Genomic DNA, 16847 nt, shown 5'->3' on the forward strand with positions numbered 1-16847 from the left:
TTCTATCGATCAGTTCGAATATTACCGCCAAGTCTATTAATTCACACAGAATTCGTAATTTAAAAATACTTTGACTTTCAGACTATCTTCCATTATGTTTAATATAAAGATAAAGGCATACACCCGTCTACTTGTTTTCTTGTTTCTTTTCTCGTTGTCGTTCCGGCTTTCAGTGTGTTCTGAAACCAAGAAAACTATTTCGGATGGTCAACTATTTCAACAGTGTGCTGACTCCCTTTCTAATACTGAAAATATTCAATTCCTAGATTCGTCTCTTGAGACCTTACGAGATCTTTCTCATGATTATTCTTTTGGTCAAGAGGTGGTAAAGTCGGATATAAAAGATCATTTAATAAACTTCATGAATAATTTAAGCTATCCAGAAGCAACACGATCTTTGGCTTCTAGTGTCTTCGCTTCTGCCTTCGCTAATAACCCTGCTGTTCATGAATTAGCTGTCAAAGACAATCTCATGCCTTTGTTTATACAATCTTTAAAGCATGAACCATCTATTTCTGTTATAACGAAAAAACTTTATTTGCTTAGTAAAGCTGTAGCTTCTACATGGTCAGCGCAATCATTTGTCCAGTGTTCCGGTATGGATATCGTTTCCGATTTATATTCAAAATGGCTTGAAATACCAAATAGCAATATACCATTTCACAAATATGAACAGCTTCTTGGTAGAATCGCTATTCTCTTAGAGTCATTACATCTTCACCTTTCAAAATACTCGAAAGTTACCGATGGTTTAGTTTCAGATTGGTGTTATTTACTACAGTCACAAGTTCAGTCAAACTGGTCATCCTACTCCCCAACAACTTTAGAGCTTCTTTTACATACAATCGTGTCTATGCAAGTCGAATGGGAGGTATGCCCTAGCACAGTATTCTATGAATGGCTTAATGATGATCCAATTGCAAAACATCATATAATACGACAAGATCCTGGCTTTAGAGAAGATTTCTTTGATATGATTAACGAAGCTTTGTCCCTTCCTTGGCCAAAAAAGTATTATATTTGATGTATATTCTCATAGACTTAACTAAGTATACCATTTATGCCTAGTTCGGCTGGCTTCCGTTCTTACAACACTAAAAGTATAGTTAGTAATTAATGTACATTCAAATAGTTCATAAAAACTTACCGTTTAATATCGTCAAGACACGGTATCATTTCACGAATCACTTTCGCTCTGAAAGGCTGTATATGAATTGGGGATATAAGTTCTGGTAACAATCCTAGACATTTCAAAGCTAGTAGGCGAATGGCAGCTGGATTGTTGGTGTCTTTAGGGATAGTGAGTAGGGATGGGATTAATGAGTTCATATAATCAGAAATTAGGGAAGGCATTTCCTTAATGGCGGTCATTATAACATTAAGGGCTGAGTATTTTACACCGATATCCTCAAGCACCAAACACTGTAGGAGCAAAGGTAATACAGTTGGCATATCAGGAATAACGACGTCTTCAGGAACATTACCTATCACAATCGACAAAACCATCAAGTAGAATGGCTTTTCCTTGGAGGTAACTTCACGTATAGCCTCCAAAAGCTTAGGCATCACTTCCACATAAAATTTTTGCTTATAGAGAATTCTTTCAATATTGTGATTAGTTTTGTTCAAAGCAGGATCATCCCTGATAATAACAGCGAACCCGGTTACAACTGGAGTAGCATCTTCCAAATGCAAGCAGTCAAGCAAGTAATTTACGACATTGTCAGCAGACTGATGCTTTCGAGAAACTAAAGCTTTCGCAATCCAAGAGAGGATTTGTACTCCTACCTTAGATTGTCCTCTATCTCCCGATTTAGCTTTTTCGTAAGAAGATTTGACAGTAGCTGACTGAAGAAAACTATTTATATCTTCATCCTTGCTACATTTGTTCAGAAGGGAAGATAATAAACGTAAAGCAGACAAAATCACGGCTGGGATCGTGGCCTTCTCAACGGTGTCAACGCATGAATTTAATAACGTCACATGTAAGTCTCTAACAATCGGAACCAATCTTTGAAGGCCGTTCATACCTCCTTGTAGAAGTAAGACTAATCCTGCATACTTCTGATCAATTATTGCTTTTTCAAAACTGAACTGAGATGCTATCTCTTTCACGGACATGTCATCCTGTATGAGATTAGACTGATCATTAGTAAAATAAAGCTTCCGTAAATCATCTGAAAAGGAAATTTGGTTTTGCAAGGGACAAACTCGTATAATCTCGTTTATAATCTGTGAAATACTAGTAAGGTCTTTGATACTCAAAACGAACATAGGAGCATATTTGAAGCTAATAGTATATAACCAGGGTACCAAACTCTCCAAATAAAATGGTACATCATCTCTGTTTTGAATGTTTCGGTTTCGAAAAGCAAGACAAAGATTTTGGAGCACGATGCTTGTAAAATATGATTCGTTTTTCGCCGCATTGAAATGGTCTTTTAGGACTTCGATCAATCTAATAACTAAAGCTTTGAAAAGACTTTTCTCTTCAGAGACGGTCATTAAGATATGAAGCGAGTGTCTAAAAGCAGTATCTTCGGCAGAACCGAATTTAGATGATATTTCGGGAAATAAAGAAAAAGCATGAGGAAAGGCCACCATTAATATGATGTCTGGTTTAAATAAACCAATGTCTTTCAGTTTATCAGTAGCGTTTTTTCTCAACGGATCATTTAATTCAAAGGAAATCTCGACCAAGAATTGAACAATCATCGTGAGTTCATTAACGTCCAAATATCCCTTTACGGTGCTTAGAGTATATAACACATCGACAGCGGAAACCCGTAAATCCAATTCGTCCTGTGCGACGCCCATTAGGGATGCTGACATGAAACTCAAAAACTGGTTTTTATATGGCAGCAAAGGGTTAGGAGCGTCTACGGCATTCTGACTTTTCCATTTTCCGTATAACAATGCATTACATTTGAACATATAATTCAAAAAAATTAGCATTCCGTGTCTCTTTTCAAGAGTTTCCGACTCCATAGGCAAATGAATGATTTGTCGTAGATGCTTATCACTGCAGTAATTAAAACTCTCCACAGACACAGAAGCAACTGCTGCAAAAACGGCACCCATTGCAGATGCGATTTTTACGGTAAAATCTTTTGAAAAATTTTCAAAGGACTGAGTTATAACGATATCAAGGAAGTCGGTGAAGTTTGACGACAAACCGTTCTCTTTATATAAATTCTTTGCTAGAATATTTAACGCATTTAGTGCAGTATTCTGCAACGTTGTATCAGTAGATTCCAAGATCTCCTGCTTTATGGATTCCCAATAGTCGGCACAGCTCCACAAGTAAGAATTAGGATGCCAATGTTGGCAGGCTTGAGTAAAAATTTTAAGGGCATCAACCTTGACACGAACAGCAGAAGCTTTCAGTTTTTTAAACAACTCCGGAAGAAGCAAGTGTGAGAAAGCATCAGTTGCAATTAAGGTATTTTGTAATTGTTCTTTCAGGTCGTCTGTCGTTATTGTTAAAGCTTGCGCATCAGGAGGAGCTCGAAAAGTAATCGGAAAATAACAATAAGCAATGTCAAAGAATTGCTTTTCAAACCCACCTATGGGAAATCGCTTTAATATTTTTTGAAGCATTGAGAAAACTAAGAACAAATTTCTTGGATCCTTTTCACCGGCGAAAGTCGTACAAATGCCGGCAAAGAATGCATCTTTTGTCTGTGGTGAAATGTCTAACTGGTTAGGGTTTCAGATCTTTGGAAGTAAGATTACACATACCAAACAGATATTCGTCGATAATTATATCAAAGATTTTCAAAATACTATACCGAGTTTTTTGTGAATACTTAGGCATATCGGTGGCATCAAAATAGCTGAAAAAAAGTTAGTCAACCTTTTATAAACAAATTTAATCCTTACCAATAGCAGACTTCCACAACTTTGGGAGCTGGAAAATTGTCCATGTGAAGTAAAGCAGCAATTCCCAAAGAATTTTCCGTCAAGGTAACTTCATCGTCTAAACGATTAAGATAAAACTGGATCAATACAGACACTAAACATTTAATTAGGTTGTTATATCTTCCAATTGGTACTTACCATGTTTTACAGGAAGTCTGTCTTTTGGTAATCCCTCCAAAACTTGGGAAAGTAAAAGCAAAGCTAAAATGGTTAGTACAAACTTTCGCAAGAATGAATTATTAGTAGTGCCTACCCTTTGCTCGCATGGAAACATTGGTATTCGTTAAATAATCACCAATTGAGGTAACCACATCAACGATGCCAATTTTGTCATCAACAAGGTCTAAAGAAACGAGTTAGAGATACGTCTTCATCAAAATTAAGAATCCAATACCTTTTATGATATGGTTTATGATGTCCTTTGCCTCATCTTCATTCTTATCCACTGTAAACAGGTACGAAGCTACTAAGCTACTGTTCATTGTGAATATCAAATAAAACGAGTGGAAAAACGAGAACCGAAACCCAGATCCTATATATGCAAAAAAATGCCAAATGTATAATTTCCTTCAATTTGGACTTCCAATGATACCAAACGCTTATTTTAAGCTTTCCTTATAAATAGATTATTTATAAGTTAAAAAACCAAGCAAAAAGCTCTTGTTTTAAAAAATGAACTAAAATTGTTCTACAAAGTTGTTGGAAGAAATATGAGGAATTTGAAATGAATTCTTAGATCAACTTAACGAGTTAAGATAACTTAGTTTCATCTAAGCGAAAAACTGTGGATCCGTAAAAAAAGCAAAAAGAAAAAAATAAACAAAAAAGAATTTGATAACTACTATAATTTCGTACTTTTAATTGTTACAAACTCTTTAGTTTTCTCAGTTTCCTTTTTATCTGTCTGCACTAAGTAACTTTATAGCTTGATAATACATCCTTAATATCCGTTATATAGATTAGAACTCCATAACGTATCGTTATTCAGGTGCTTGGTGAGTTTGATCTGAAAGAGTTGTACCAGCACAAATAAAGGAGGATGCAAAGCTTGGCAGTATAATTACAACTGTAAAGAAAAAAAAGTGATAAATATATTAAAAAAGATATCAAGCTCTCTCTCTAAAATTGGTATGGAACAGCCAGAAGCCGATGAGCATATAGCGCGTCTTAATCAAGCTCGCGACATCGTCAAAGAAGATGAAAGCCTTTTCCCTGAGATTGTAAAAAATATTCTTTCTGTTGCAAATTATTCAGACTTGAGGTTTAAAAAATGGATGTCGAGTTTTCTATGGTTTGGGTTTTCCAGTAAAAGGGTCGATTTTGATCAAAAGGTTGAATTGGCAGTTGCTTGCTTAGGAACGATAAGTACTCTTCTTTCTTTCGATAATGAAGAAGTGAAAAAGGACATAATTTTGTGCTGTTGCACTCTATACCCACTTGTTTTCTTTCACTGCTGTACATGTGCAGATGATACTCAGTCATGGGAAACCGTTTCAAAAATAAAGCAGGACATTTTATCTTTATTCGATTCTTCTACTAATCATCTTAAAATTTCATGCATTAAATTCATTTCAACTATCATTCTAACCCAGTCATCCGGTATTCGAGATCCTCGTTTAGTTACCAAGTCGGATGTATCCCTTTCTAAGGTCCCTACAAATCATCCTTTTTTGAATCCTACTGTCTTGAAGCAAGAGGCTTTTGACATCTTTCATAAACTATTTACTGTGTTTTCATCCAAGGTCTTAAGTCCACTCTTTATTACAAGTGTACTCAATGTACTTCCAATAATTGCAAAAAGAAGGAAAGAGCATGGTCCCTTAATCGTTGAAAATTTATTAGATTTCCATTTGCCTAATCCAAAGGAAACTAATGGCGAAACCGCCGCACTGGATAAGCTTGCTCGTCGTTGTATAGAAAAGAACCTGAAAGTTACGTTGCTTCATTTAACAAAAAATGCTGGCATTTCTTCTTCTCTAGTCGAAAAAATACATGCCTATCTTTCAGGGCAAATTTATCAGAATAAAACGGATGATCAAGCAAAGAAGCGACATGCTTCAACGCCAAATTTCATCTCTTCCAAACGTGCCAAGTCTTCCGCCGTACAAAGTTTAATGGACAGGATTCAGCCTCGTGAGGTCGAAGAAGATAGCATTGCTTTAAATAATCCTTTAGTCAATATTTTTGCATCGCAAGCAGCCACGAACCCGTTGGCTAGTTTCGATGTGACGGCAATTCCAGTGGAAGTCGTAACTGAAATAGTACTGGCTTGTCTTCGTCAGTTGGACAATGATTATTTTCACCAACAAATTAATATGCTTCGTGAGCGTGTTCGTTCTTTATCTGAGCCTGAAACATTGGGATTGGATCAAGAAGCTGACGAAGAAGAAGACGATGATTATGAACCTCCTGAAGTTGATGTTCAAACAATTAATGCAAGTGTCGAACGAGAAGCAGCTAGATTTGAAGGCATTACTCCTTCGGTAGTTAATACGGATACGTTTGAATTACCAACGCCGGAAGCTCTTTCACCTATGGCGGTATTAGAATACTTCCATAGTTCGCTGTCACGCCTTTTTGACTATTCGTCCCAATTTGAAAGAACTATTGTTTCTTCTTCGAATCTACAAAATCTCACATTAGACAATGTTGATAATACTGTTTGGGATAAACATCATTGGTCTCTTCTTCTACCGAGATTGTGCACTCGAGGGTTGAATAATTACCAGCCTGTCAATCCAGACGAACAGCAAGGAGAAAGTTCATTTACTTTGTCATCCTTCGTACGTGGGCAACTATTCACTTACATAGCTTCAAACTGGAGAGCATGCACCAACTTAACGTTGAATTGGCTTTCGGAAGAATGGTATAATGACCGTCTTATGATGGAAAATGAAACAAAAGAAGAAAGCTCAGTTAAATGGGAAGGCCCACAGTACGAAAGATGGGCTTTGCGCATTATTGACAGCGTACTTCCTTATCTTGAAATGAAAGACAAAGTATTTATGATTTTCCTGTCAGAATTGCCTGAGCTTACGGACGCGATGATTGAAAAGGTGAAATTTATATGTCTCGACCCTGACAAATCAAAACTGGGATTTATGACTTTACAGTAAGTGCTGTCTACAATTGAGCTTGCTTGCATCATGCTAACATATAGGTATCTAATTAAGTTTCGATTACCAGCAAGAAATCAATGCTTAGATTTGTTACAAAAAATGTGGTGGGAAAACGGTAAGTTGGTTTTATTATGGTTTATACTAACAATGAACAGAGGATGTTCGCAGATCAGCGCAAACGTTATTAGAACGATGGCGACCTGATTTTGTTAAATCAGCATCCGAAGAGTTGTCTCAGTCAAATTCACAACCTGCAGACGGAGAGTCAAAATCCTCTGAGGAAGTTGTGCTTAATTAATATTTGCAATCCTTTGGATATTGCGTTAAAGGTTAATGCCGTACATATATATATATATATATATATATATATATATATCATTTTTGTGGACTCATATCCTTTTATGTATATTTTTTCTTAGTATCAATGCTATTTATGTTAAGTGTACATGAAATTCTAAAAGTCAATTTTAGAACAGCTTTGAACTGGTTTCCATTGAATACTTACATTGTAATTATTGGTGTTCTACATATATTTTGACTCATGGCTCCTTTACTTTTATGAGGTCAAATAGATAAAATAACTTGGCATGAGTACAAACACTTCCTTATGTCGTTTTTGCAACTGTAATCAATGTAAACTAAAAGATAGATACTCTTAATTGACTGACCTTGCTAGTTTACAGAGCTAAATACATCTTAAAGCTTAACGCAGTGCAGACCTAAACAATCGTTAAATGTGCTGGCTGGAATGTGAAATCTAAAAGGGTAACTTCAGTGGAACAAGAATTAATAGATTCTTGTCAAAGTAAAGTCAACCTCTATGAGTCTCCAAAGTGCAGGAAAGGTAGAACTTGAAATCCAAGAAACACAAGATGAAATAGGTAAGGACTGGTTTGGCATGAATGGAAAGAATCAAAAGAGTTAATACAAAAGAACATGGTAAAGACAATGTAAAAGAGTTGTACGATATGGCAAATACGTTGGACAATCTATCCAACAGTATTGGAAAAAGACAAATCCCGAAAACTGGATCAACCGATGTGAAGGAAAATACTACGAGAAAAGCATCATCCGGACAGATGATAGCGGCCATGCAAAATGAAATTGATCACTTAAAAGTAGAGACAGAAGAAGTGAAATCACAATTGAATGTCCAGAAACGAAGGAAGAAGGAGCTTGAGTCCAAAAAGTTGAATTTATTAAACTTACTGGAATCACTTAAAATGCAAGCAACATCTGTCGCAAACATGGTTAATCGAAAACAACGTACAATAAAAGAAGATCAAAAAATGCACGAAGGATTCGAACGTCAAATCTCGAAATTGCAAGAGGAGAAAGAAGCTTTGAAGGAGGAGATTGGAATCGTCCAGAGTCAAATGAAGGCAGCTTCTGAGGAAACGGAAGCATACGAAGTCTTGCAAAGGAATTTAGAAATGGACTACGACAAAGTTGCTGCAGAGAATTTGAAAAAGGACCCGCAGATTGACAAAGAGGTGCAAGAACTTAATGAAACTTTTCTAGATCTAGAAGGAACGCTTTATAGGCATCTGGAAGAGACAAAGCAAATTGAGAAGCCGTTGAGAGACTCAATGGCAAATAGCAGTGGTGAAAAGGAAAAAATAGCACATTCATTGGAAAAAGCAAACAATGACGCTCAAATGTATTCAAGCTTTATTGAAAACTATCTCAGTCAATTGACCTCTAGCTTGGATATGCAGTTAAACACCATAGAAAGCACGCAAAACCAATTGAGTGAAATGCAGCAGATCCTTGAGATGGACGATGAAGAATTTGCAAATATGAACTCTAGTCTCTTGACTGAAACGACCGAAACGGACTCTAATATCCTATCAAATGATGGTCTTACTTCCTCTAATTTGGATTCATAGAAAAAACCCGTGCATTTGTTACGACAGAGAATAGTGAAAGGGGTAGGCAAACGATCACTTTTACGACTTTATACTTTCTTTCTAAACGCGTCTCTTCTTTTTTTTGTATATTGATTACTTATAATGAATACCCATGATATATATTTAATAATACAATAGTTCCTACTAGAACTCGTAGTATTGAGTATTGTGACTCAAGCTAATTTTTAATGGATTATTCAATGATTCTGGTAGCCGTTATATCCTTTTATTTGAGGGGGACGTTACAAGGAAGATAATTCATGCATAGAATCAACAACCAAGTGCAAGTTTTCGAAAAATGAGTTTAAAGTGACTCTAGTCATTCTAGCAGAAGAGCAAAAGTATTTGGCAACTAAGTAATTTCCTTCTAAAGAAAGTATTCTAGCGACTTGATCTTCTTTCAACTCCCGATCTGGTGCTAATACTTGCATACATAGCTTGGCATCTTGCTCCGAGGGAAAGGGCACCCGAACTTCACTAGATAATGTTGTGTTAGATGAGATTATTATTTTTGTAGAAGAATATAAATATTTCTTAGTTTTATAATCTTACACTTTGTGAGGTAAAGAATCCATATCAAGGTATTGTAAATCAATGTAAAAATATGAACGGTCAGTTAGTTTTGCTTCAGAAAAAAAAAAAAAACAAAAGTTTGAATTAGCAAATTGATAATCCACGAAATGGGTTAAAAGGTAGTTATTCCAATATTTTAATCGATTTTCATTCAAATGTTGTAGTAGGTCTTGGTATAGTCAACTCGGTCGACCTTGGAACAGTAATTCGTCTAGAAAATAAAAGACAAGATTCAGTGAAAATAACTATTAAACCAGGATCTTAAATAATCAGTCGAAAAGCAAGATTCTTACCTTCCTGACTGTCTCCTTTTTGTTGAATTTTTTCTTGTCAAATATGAGGTAACATGATACCTTTATATATGCTATATATAATATGCCGTCGCACCCAGGTGGACGTCCCCAAAACAAAAATTCTATGTGGATGTGAACAAAAACATGAGGTCTTTTTTTGGTAAGTTTAGAATGTTGGTTTTAGTACAAAATGATGTTTGAAAAATCTTATCTACATTGCCTGAACAAAGTTGCTGAAAAACCATTTTTCCTGATTGTACTAAATTCTCCTAAAGCTACCTTTTTATACAATTGCTAACCCATCAGGTTTGTAGGAAGTTTTGAATTAGAAGTAGGTAGATTTGAAAGAAATGGATAAACTGAAATAAAATTATTTATGTTTCACATGCAGAATATAATTTCAATTTTATTTTTCCTATTAGGATGGGAAAGTCTTTGTAAACTCAGTAAGCTATGTTGTTTCAGCGGTAACAAGTGGTCGATTGTATTGCAAGTTGCAAATAAATTGTAGGCTAGTACATGGAAGACATTAAATAAAAAAGAGAAAAGAAAGGAAACGAAATGAAAGGAAAGGAAAAAAGAGATGTAGAAAGTCAGTCCTTCGACAGCCCTTTTATTTACAAACACGTAGACAATCCAACTAAATACACAACTCCATGAATCACAAATGTGTACCGTAGCACTTTTGTTATAATCCTCTTCGTTACTGATTTCCACTCACTTGCATTCAACAATGTATATTTTCATTTCTTAACGTTCTTCTTTTATATCTATTACAACTTCCATCTTTATAAATCAACGACTATATTTATAACTACAAATTAAACAGACCTAAAACTACAGTTCCACATACAAGATAAGAGGTCAGATTATCATAGATGCCAGAAAAACGTAACAAGGTGTGCCCGGCATCGCAATCAAGTATCCTTCCATGCAGCTTTCCCCAAATAAGGAAACTGGGATGGCTTTTCAGGTTATACACGACTTATCATCATACTTCACTTGAATGTGGAAGGATGGGAAACAGTAACTTTTTTTTCGTCTATTTATGTTCTGTGTAACCCTAACCCTAAATATACTGTGCTGAAAGGTGTTGCTATTTATGTCGAACGAGCATGTGTTGAAACTCGTTCGTAAATATACATATGCATAAACATTGAGGAAATTGGAAGAATCAAAAAATAAAAACAAAGTAAAGTTCTACTCTGGTTGAACCATTTAAATGGGAACTTTAACGAAGCCATTCTTCTCTGTCCATAGGCTTATCCTATAGAAATGAGTAGAAATAAAAGGGAGAGGATATACTTCAAAATATACAACGATGTATGGATATTATCTTGGACCCTTTTATGCAATGTAAAAGTGTTGTTTCTATTATTATTACTAATGTTTTGATTGAATTGTATTCATTTTATATTATTTTTTCCTTTGATAATAGTCAAAAGTATCTATAAATATATATATATATAACTTTTTTTTTCTACGTTTTCAAACAAGATTTGTTTACATCTTATTTAGTGTAGTGCTCTGTGATACTGTATACGTTTAACATCAAGTTGCTAGTTGCTAACAACAAACAACGGACAGCGTAAACAAAACAGTATTCATTCGATTCTCGTTTTTTTGCTGCATAGACAGGTAAAATTCTGGTTTTTAGGAAAGTAATCTCAGTAAATGAAATCCTGAATGCCTGATCCATTTGATGAAAACTTCGTTGCCGAGGACGATAACATAAAAAACATGGCTCGAGTGGGAATGGCCCTGGATCGTGAGCTGAATGGCAATACGTATTCGTATGATCCAAAAGAAAACGAAAACCCTTCATTTACAAAAAACAGAGATTCTTTTGAGCCGTTTTTCAAGGAAACACCCAAGTTGAAGAGTATCAATAAGCATTTCAAGGATTTTACAATGAATGGATCTGCAAGTACACTCCCAAGTGTAGAAAGACCAAGAGGGAGGAATATGAACTCATTTGAAGAGAATAGCTTCAATCGATTACGAAACCACAACAATTTGTTTCACATTGCGTCGCCTCCTGGAAGCCTCAACCGAGCTACTGAGGATACGTCCAGTTATCGAAACAAGTTTTTGAATGCTTTTCAGAAAAAAAGAGATCCGAGTAAGGATGAAGTAATGCTGGACGAATCCCCTTCTTTGTTAAGAAAGGGGATAGACCAGACACCGTTGACCAAGCGTCAAAATAGGAATTATTTGTTTGATTCTCCAAGTGAACGTCTTCCCAAGAAACCCGAAACTCCATGGCGAAAACCAGGCTTACGATTCCAACCCACCCCACAGCAAGCTAAACCATCCGTAAAAGAAACACCATCCTCGTTAAAAACAGCAGCGAAACTGATGGAACAATTGGATTTAGATTCCAACGATATACCCTTTGATGCCCCCAACCAAACATCATACCGTCTTCCCAACATGACAAATCTCTCTCAACTCGTTCAAGATCCGGCGAACGACAATATGTCTGGTGCCTCTGAAAACGGCCGTTTACCAAATTTGGATACTGTGCCGATAGCGGAAACGGATGAAAAACTGTTTTATGCTCACAAAGCCTTAGAACGAAAGCTGGAAACAATGAAGCGTGAACAGTCGGATTACGAAGAAGAGATTTTACAGCTTCGAGAGCGGATTGATCATCTTACCGATGCCTATACCCGAGAGAAGAAGAGAGCGCGAAGTCTAGAGGACCGAATGTCGAAAGAATTGATGACAAAGATGAGTGAAAAAGAATCTGAAACCATTGACCCTTCTCTCGCCTCGAGATTAGTAGCGACAGCGAAAGAAAAGGAAGCACTTTTTGAACAAGTGAAATCGGTACAAGAACAATACGACCATACACAACAATTGTACAAGAATGTATTGTTAGACCGAGAAAGCTATATTATGAGGCTAAGTACAAAGATATCCGAGAATCATGAACTGAATAATGAAAATCAAAAGTTAAAGGAGAGGATCCTTATTTTGGAAGGCAAACAAATTACTAAAGAAGAAAATGTGGATGAAAAAGAACATAATAAGGATGATATGGAGAACAAGCCGTTGATTCTTGACGAAGCTTCTCAAAGAAAGAAAAGGAGCGAATTGAAAGAGATGGAAAACGGTTCAACGAACAAGGAAAACATTGCGCCTGACAAACAGCAACAAACAGTTCCAGAGAACACGAACCTTGTAAAGGAATTGAAGAAAGAAGTCGAACGGAGGAAAGCACTGGAGTTGAAGTTGCTTGCGTTCAAAGACAATGAAAAACCAAAAAGCAACCGGTCAAAACGCATCCATGTTTCACCAACGGTTAACAAAAAGAAGAGGTGGAGAAAGAATGCCAGACCGGAATTTTCAATGGAGTCTGAGTATGAATGGAGCGGCGAGAGTGATTTCTTGGATACAGAGGAGGATGAGGATGAGGATGAAGAAGAGGAAGAAGTGGAGGACGAGGAAGGAGATGTGGAGAAAGAAACAGAGCAAGCAAGATTGAATATGCGGAGAAGAGAGCGTTTGCAACAGAAAAGAAGACCTGTGGAAGACTTTTCTCGATATGCAGAAGATAGCTATTTAGGAGAAGAAGGGTTGGATTGGAGCCCGGTGTTACAATCGACGCTGAATCTTGGTAAAGAACGGGCTGAATCGCCTGCATTACCGAAGCATATTCTTGATCAAGTAGATCACATAATCAATTGCAATGCAGTGCATAAACCAGAAACATGCACGGTATGCCATGGACGTCAGCGATCAGGAGTAGGAAAAAGCAGAGATATTTGGGAGAGAAGTGAAGAACCTGTGCAAGTGGGAGATATGACCATGCGTCCTACGCAACCCCCAGAACAAGCATTGAAGAGTGTTACAGAGCAATTAACGAAAGAATTGATGCGGTTGAAGAAACAATATGACAAGTTTTCGAAACGATATCATTCGTTGGTTCCAGAATATCACAAACGCAGACGTCAAAGCATCAAGGGCAAGCTGATGAAGACTTTGGAATTGATGGAGAGAAAGTCAGATCAAATTTACGCTCTACACGACATACACATCGCCGAATCATTTTGTGAAGAGTAATGGAAACCGAGTCAACCGGCTGGTACGGTTGCGACAAGATGAGAATCCAAATGGAACTCTTGAATCTTTATTCCTTTTTTTTTTAATTTTCAATAATTCTTTTTTGTAATAATGAAGCTAGCTAGGATAGCATTGATAACAATGATTTTATATTTTCTTATTCTCTTACTGAGAGAGAAGCATTTAGGCTTCCCTCCTTCTTCCTTCCTATGCTGCTCTCGCTTTCCCTCGTCTGGTGTTTGTTTGTAAACAAAGTAAACTCAGGTCACAATGGTCGTTACCCAGAGTTCGTTTGATAGTGTAGTTCGCAACAAGAAATGATTGGGAGATAGTGATGCGGCAGGCCATCATTCTTTTCGCAAAATAGATCAATGTTACCTTGAAACCCGCCTCCGACCCAATGAAGTGACGCATGGAAAAACTTTGAGCTAGCGTTTTCGGAAGATGGTCGAAGCTCCTGGAACATTTCTGAAGTCATAATATCATGACCACCCCTGGAGTACGTAATTACAGAACTGGACAGACCGCGTTGTACGACTGTTTACATGGGAAAAAGAGCCGAAAAAGAAGGAGAAACAGTGTGTTTTCGTCGTTGATTTTCTTGAAAAATCACCTTTTTTATAATAAAGAAGAAAATGGTCTTTTTTTCGCGTTCAAAACGCGTCTCTCTAATGAAAAACAACCGTGTCAAAACATCCCTGGGTAAAGCACTGTATTATACACAGTTCTAGACAAACAGTTTCTATCAAATCATCATGTAGTTTCAAAATTGCGGGTCCGTTTCAAGTACCCGAGGTAACTAGATGGTGGTTACCGGGGGTCCTCCGAGAGAACATTTTCCGAAAGCTTTATATATAGGCATTTCCCTGCTCCCTTCTACTTCTACCAACCATTAACAAAGTTCATCAAAGTAAGTAAAATAGTAGAACGAGACATTGCTAAAAGAGTTCAATGAATTGGAAGGAGCAATGAATTGTTGAAAATATCGAAGAGATGTTAAAATGCGATAGATTTACTAACGAAGATTTTTTATTAGATGTACGCTGCTTCCAAGTCTCCTAAGCAATGGGTCGCATCCCTCAACTCTGAGATGGATATTCCCGCCGTCGACCGTCGTACTTCCATCATCTGTACCATCGGTCCCAAGTCCAACAATGTTGAGACTATGTGCAAGCTCCGTGATGCTGGTATGAACATTGTTCGTATGAACTTCTCTCACGGTTCTTACGAATACCACCAATCGGTCATTGACAATGCCCGTAAGGCCTCTGCCACCAACCCTCTCTTCCCCTTGGCCATTGCCTTGGATACTAAGGGTCCTGAAATTCGTACCGGTTTCACCATCGACGGCCAAGACTACCCCGTCTCTACTGGTCATGAAATGATCTTCACCACTGACGAAGCTTATGCCGAGAAGTCTGACAACAAGGTTATGTACATTGACTACCAAAACATCACCAAGGTTATTGAAGTCGGCCGTATCATCTACGTCGACGATGGTATCCTTTCCTTCACCGTCATTGAGAAGATCGATGACAAGAACTTGAAGGTCCGCACCAACAACAACGGCAAGATCTCCTCCAAGAAGGGTGTTAACTTGCCCAAGACTGACGTTGACTTGCCCGCTCTTTCCGAAAAGGACAAGTCTGACTTGCGCTTCGGTGTCAAGAACGGTGTCGATATGATCTTTGCCTCTTTCATCCGTCGTGCTGAAGACGTTCACAACATCCGTGAAGTCTTGGGTGAAGAGGGTAAGAACATCAAGATTCTCTGCAAGATCGAGAACCAACAAGGTGTCAACAACTATGACGAAATCCTCGAAGCCACCGACGGTATCATGGTTGCTCGTGGTGATTTGGGTATTGAAATTCCCGCCTCTCAAGTTTTCGTCGCTCAAAAGATGATGATTGCTAAGGCTAACATTGCCGGCAAGCCTATTGCTTGTGCCACTCAAATGCTCGAGTCTATGACATACAACCCTCGTCCCACTCGTGCCGAAGTTTCCGATGTTGGTAACGCTGTTCTCGACGGTGCTGACTTGGTCATGCTTTCCGGTGAAACTGCCAAGGGTAGCTACCCCGTCGAAGCCGTCACCTACATGGCTGAGACTGCTCGTGCTTCCGAGGCTTCTATCCCCTACGGTAACCTCTACCAAGAGATGTTCTCTCTTGGCCGCAAGCCCGTCAACACTCCCACCGAGACCACCGCTGTCGCTGCCATCGGTGCTTCCATTGAGAGCGACGCCAAGGCCATCATTGTCTTGTCCGTCACCGGTACCACTGCTCGTCTCTGCTCCAAGTACCGTCCCTCTATTCCCATCATCATGGTTACCCGTGATGCCCAACGTGCTCGTCAAGCTCACCTCAACCGTGGTGTCTACCCTACTATTTATGAGAAGGCTGCTCTCTCTGACTGGCAACAAGATGTTGATGCTCGTGTTGCTTTCGGTTGCGAGCAAGGTTACAAGATGGGTCTCCTTAAGAAGGGTGACAATGTCATTGTCCTCCAAGGTGCCGTCGGTGGTAAGGGCCACACCTCCATCTTCCGTCTCACCAAGGCCGAATAAATGTATCACTAATAGTTTTGAGCTATTGGAAGCGGTAGGAAAGTCAGTCAACACATATTTGTGTTGACATCATATTTTGTATTCATATTTTGGATTCTTAATGGTTTCGATAGTTATATAAACCTGTCAAATGGTTTACTTTTATCGGTTAGGTCGATGTCTTTTCGATGAAAAAATGTTTTGACGTTGAAAGTATAGCTTTGTATTTCGTATAATGTGTAGTGTATATATTCGTAAAAAAGTAGAAAGTTTCCTTAAGGCATGAGTTTCTTGATTTAATGGAAGAGAAAGAGTATTGAACTAGCATGGGCTTGAAACGGACTGTCAGTTGTCTTTAAGTGGTTCACCTGGCTTTATTGCACCGAAAGGTCTACTTACTTATGTAGAAACCAGCGCT

General features: G+C 37.8%; 7 protein-coding genes across 7 annotated transcripts; 5 read left to right on the forward strand and 2 right to left on the reverse strand.

Annotated features, from left to right (window-relative positions):
• Positions 1-94: 94 nt before the first annotated feature.
• Positions 95-1024, forward strand: SOCG_03105 (uncharacterized protein; the record flags this gene model as incomplete). The annotated part of the gene is made up of 1 exon (XM_013161593.1): positions 95-1024. The coding sequence occupies one exon, from the start codon at positions 95-97 to the stop codon at positions 1022-1024; it is 930 nt and encodes a 309-aa protein (XP_013017047.1).
• SOCG_03106 (TFIIH regulator) lies at positions 673-4631 on the reverse strand. Its single transcript, XM_013161594.1, has 7 exons — positions 4316-4631; positions 4175-4264; positions 4060-4122; positions 3883-4015; positions 3742-3836; positions 1148-3695; positions 673-1094 (listed from the first exon to the last, which is right to left on the reverse strand). The coding sequence occupies exons 1-7, from the start codon at positions 4401-4403 to the stop codon at positions 1046-1048; spliced, it is 3066 nt and encodes a 1021-aa protein (XP_013017048.1). The 5' UTR covers positions 4404-4631; the 3' UTR covers positions 673-1045.
• A 312-nt stretch (positions 4632-4943) lies between these two features.
• On the forward strand, positions 4944-7491 carry SOCG_03107 (mRNA cleavage and polyadenylation specificity factor complex subunit Pta1). Its single transcript, XM_013161595.1, has 3 exons — positions 4944-7033; positions 7082-7155; positions 7196-7491. Exons 1-3 carry the CDS (start codon positions 5052-5054, stop codon positions 7336-7338), a joined length of 2199 nt encoding a protein of 732 aa, XP_013017049.1. The 5' UTR covers positions 4944-5051; the 3' UTR covers positions 7339-7491.
• On the forward strand, positions 7488-9121 carry SOCG_03108 (uncharacterized protein). Its single transcript, XM_013161596.1, has 2 exons — positions 7488-7673; positions 7717-9121. Exon 2 carries the CDS (start codon positions 7943-7945, stop codon positions 8927-8929), a length of 987 nt encoding a protein of 328 aa, XP_013017050.1. The 5' UTR covers positions 7488-7673; positions 7717-7942; the 3' UTR covers positions 8930-9121.
• SOCG_03109 (transcriptional regulator Pcc1) lies at positions 9075-9849 on the reverse strand. The gene is made up of 2 exons (XM_013161597.1): positions 9503-9849; positions 9075-9427 (listed from the first exon to the last, which is right to left on the reverse strand). Exons 1-2 carry the CDS (start codon positions 9523-9525, stop codon positions 9193-9195), a joined length of 258 nt encoding a protein of 85 aa, XP_013017051.1. The 5' UTR covers positions 9526-9849; the 3' UTR covers positions 9075-9192.
• Positions 9850-11334: 1485 nt separating this feature from the next.
• Positions 11335-14469, forward strand: SOCG_03110 (spindle pole body protein Ppc89). The gene has a single exon (XM_013161598.1). It carries the CDS (start codon positions 11503-11505, stop codon positions 13882-13884), a length of 2382 nt encoding a protein of 793 aa, XP_013017052.1. The 5' UTR covers positions 11335-11502; the 3' UTR covers positions 13885-14469.
• A 101-nt stretch (positions 14470-14570) lies between these two features.
• SOCG_03111 (pyruvate kinase) lies at positions 14571-16687 on the forward strand. Its single transcript, XM_013161599.1, has 2 exons — positions 14571-14794; positions 14921-16687. Exon 2 carries the CDS (start codon positions 14921-14923, stop codon positions 16448-16450), a length of 1530 nt encoding a protein of 509 aa, XP_013017053.1. The 5' UTR covers positions 14571-14794; the 3' UTR covers positions 16451-16687.
• Positions 16688-16847: the final 160 nt, after the last annotated feature.

The sequence above is a fragment of the Schizosaccharomyces octosporus genome (assembly GCF_000150505.1).
Source record: "Schizosaccharomyces octosporus yFS286 unplaced genomic scaffold supercont6.1, whole genome shotgun sequence".
In the NCBI taxonomy this organism is placed as follows: domain Eukaryota; kingdom Fungi; phylum Ascomycota; class Schizosaccharomycetes; order Schizosaccharomycetales; family Schizosaccharomycetaceae; genus Schizosaccharomyces; species Schizosaccharomyces octosporus.

Excerpts from the sequence above, each read along its gene's own strand:
- SOCG_03108 (XM_013161596.1), top strand. The coding sequence starts at position 7,943 with ATGGAAAGAATCAAAAGAGTTAATACAAAAGAACATGGTAAAGACAAT.
- SOCG_03109 (XM_013161597.1), bottom strand. The coding sequence starts at position 9,525 with ATGGATTCTTTACCTCACAAAGT. Across the intron at positions 9,428-9,502 it reads GATTCTTTACCTCACAAAGT|TGAAGTTCGGGTGCCCTTTC; the intron begins GTAAGATTATAA and ends AACATTATCTAG.
- SOCG_03107 (XM_013161595.1), top strand. The coding sequence starts at position 5,052 with ATGGAACAGCCAGAAGCCGATGAGCATATAGCGCGTCTTAATCAAGCT. Across the intron at positions 7,034-7,081 it reads CTGGGATTTATGACTTTACA|GTATCTAATTAAGTTTCGAT; the intron begins GTAAGTGCTGTC and ends GCTAACATATAG. Across the intron at positions 7,156-7,195 it reads AAAAATGTGGTGGGAAAACG|AGGATGTTCGCAGATCAGCG; the intron begins GTAAGTTGGTTT and ends AACAATGAACAG.
- SOCG_03111 (XM_013161599.1), top strand. The coding sequence starts at position 14,921 with ATGTACGCTGCTTCCAAGTCTCCTAAGCAATGGGTCGCATCCCTCAAC.
- SOCG_03106 (XM_013161594.1), bottom strand. The coding sequence starts at position 4,403 with ATGAACAGTAGCTTAGTAGCTTCGTACCTGTTTACAGTGGATAAGAAT. Across the intron at positions 4,123-4,174 it reads TGTTTCCATGCGAGCAAAGG|CTTTGCTTTTACTTTCCCAA; the intron begins GTAGGCACTACT and ends TAACCATTTTAG. Across the intron at positions 1,095-1,147 it reads TGTCTTGACGATATTAAACG|TGTTGTAAGAACGGAAGCCA; the intron begins GTAAGTTTTTAT and ends CTATACTTTTAG.
- SOCG_03110 (XM_013161598.1), top strand. The coding sequence starts at position 11,503 with ATGCCTGATCCATTTGATGAAAACTTCGTTGCCGAGGACGATAACATA.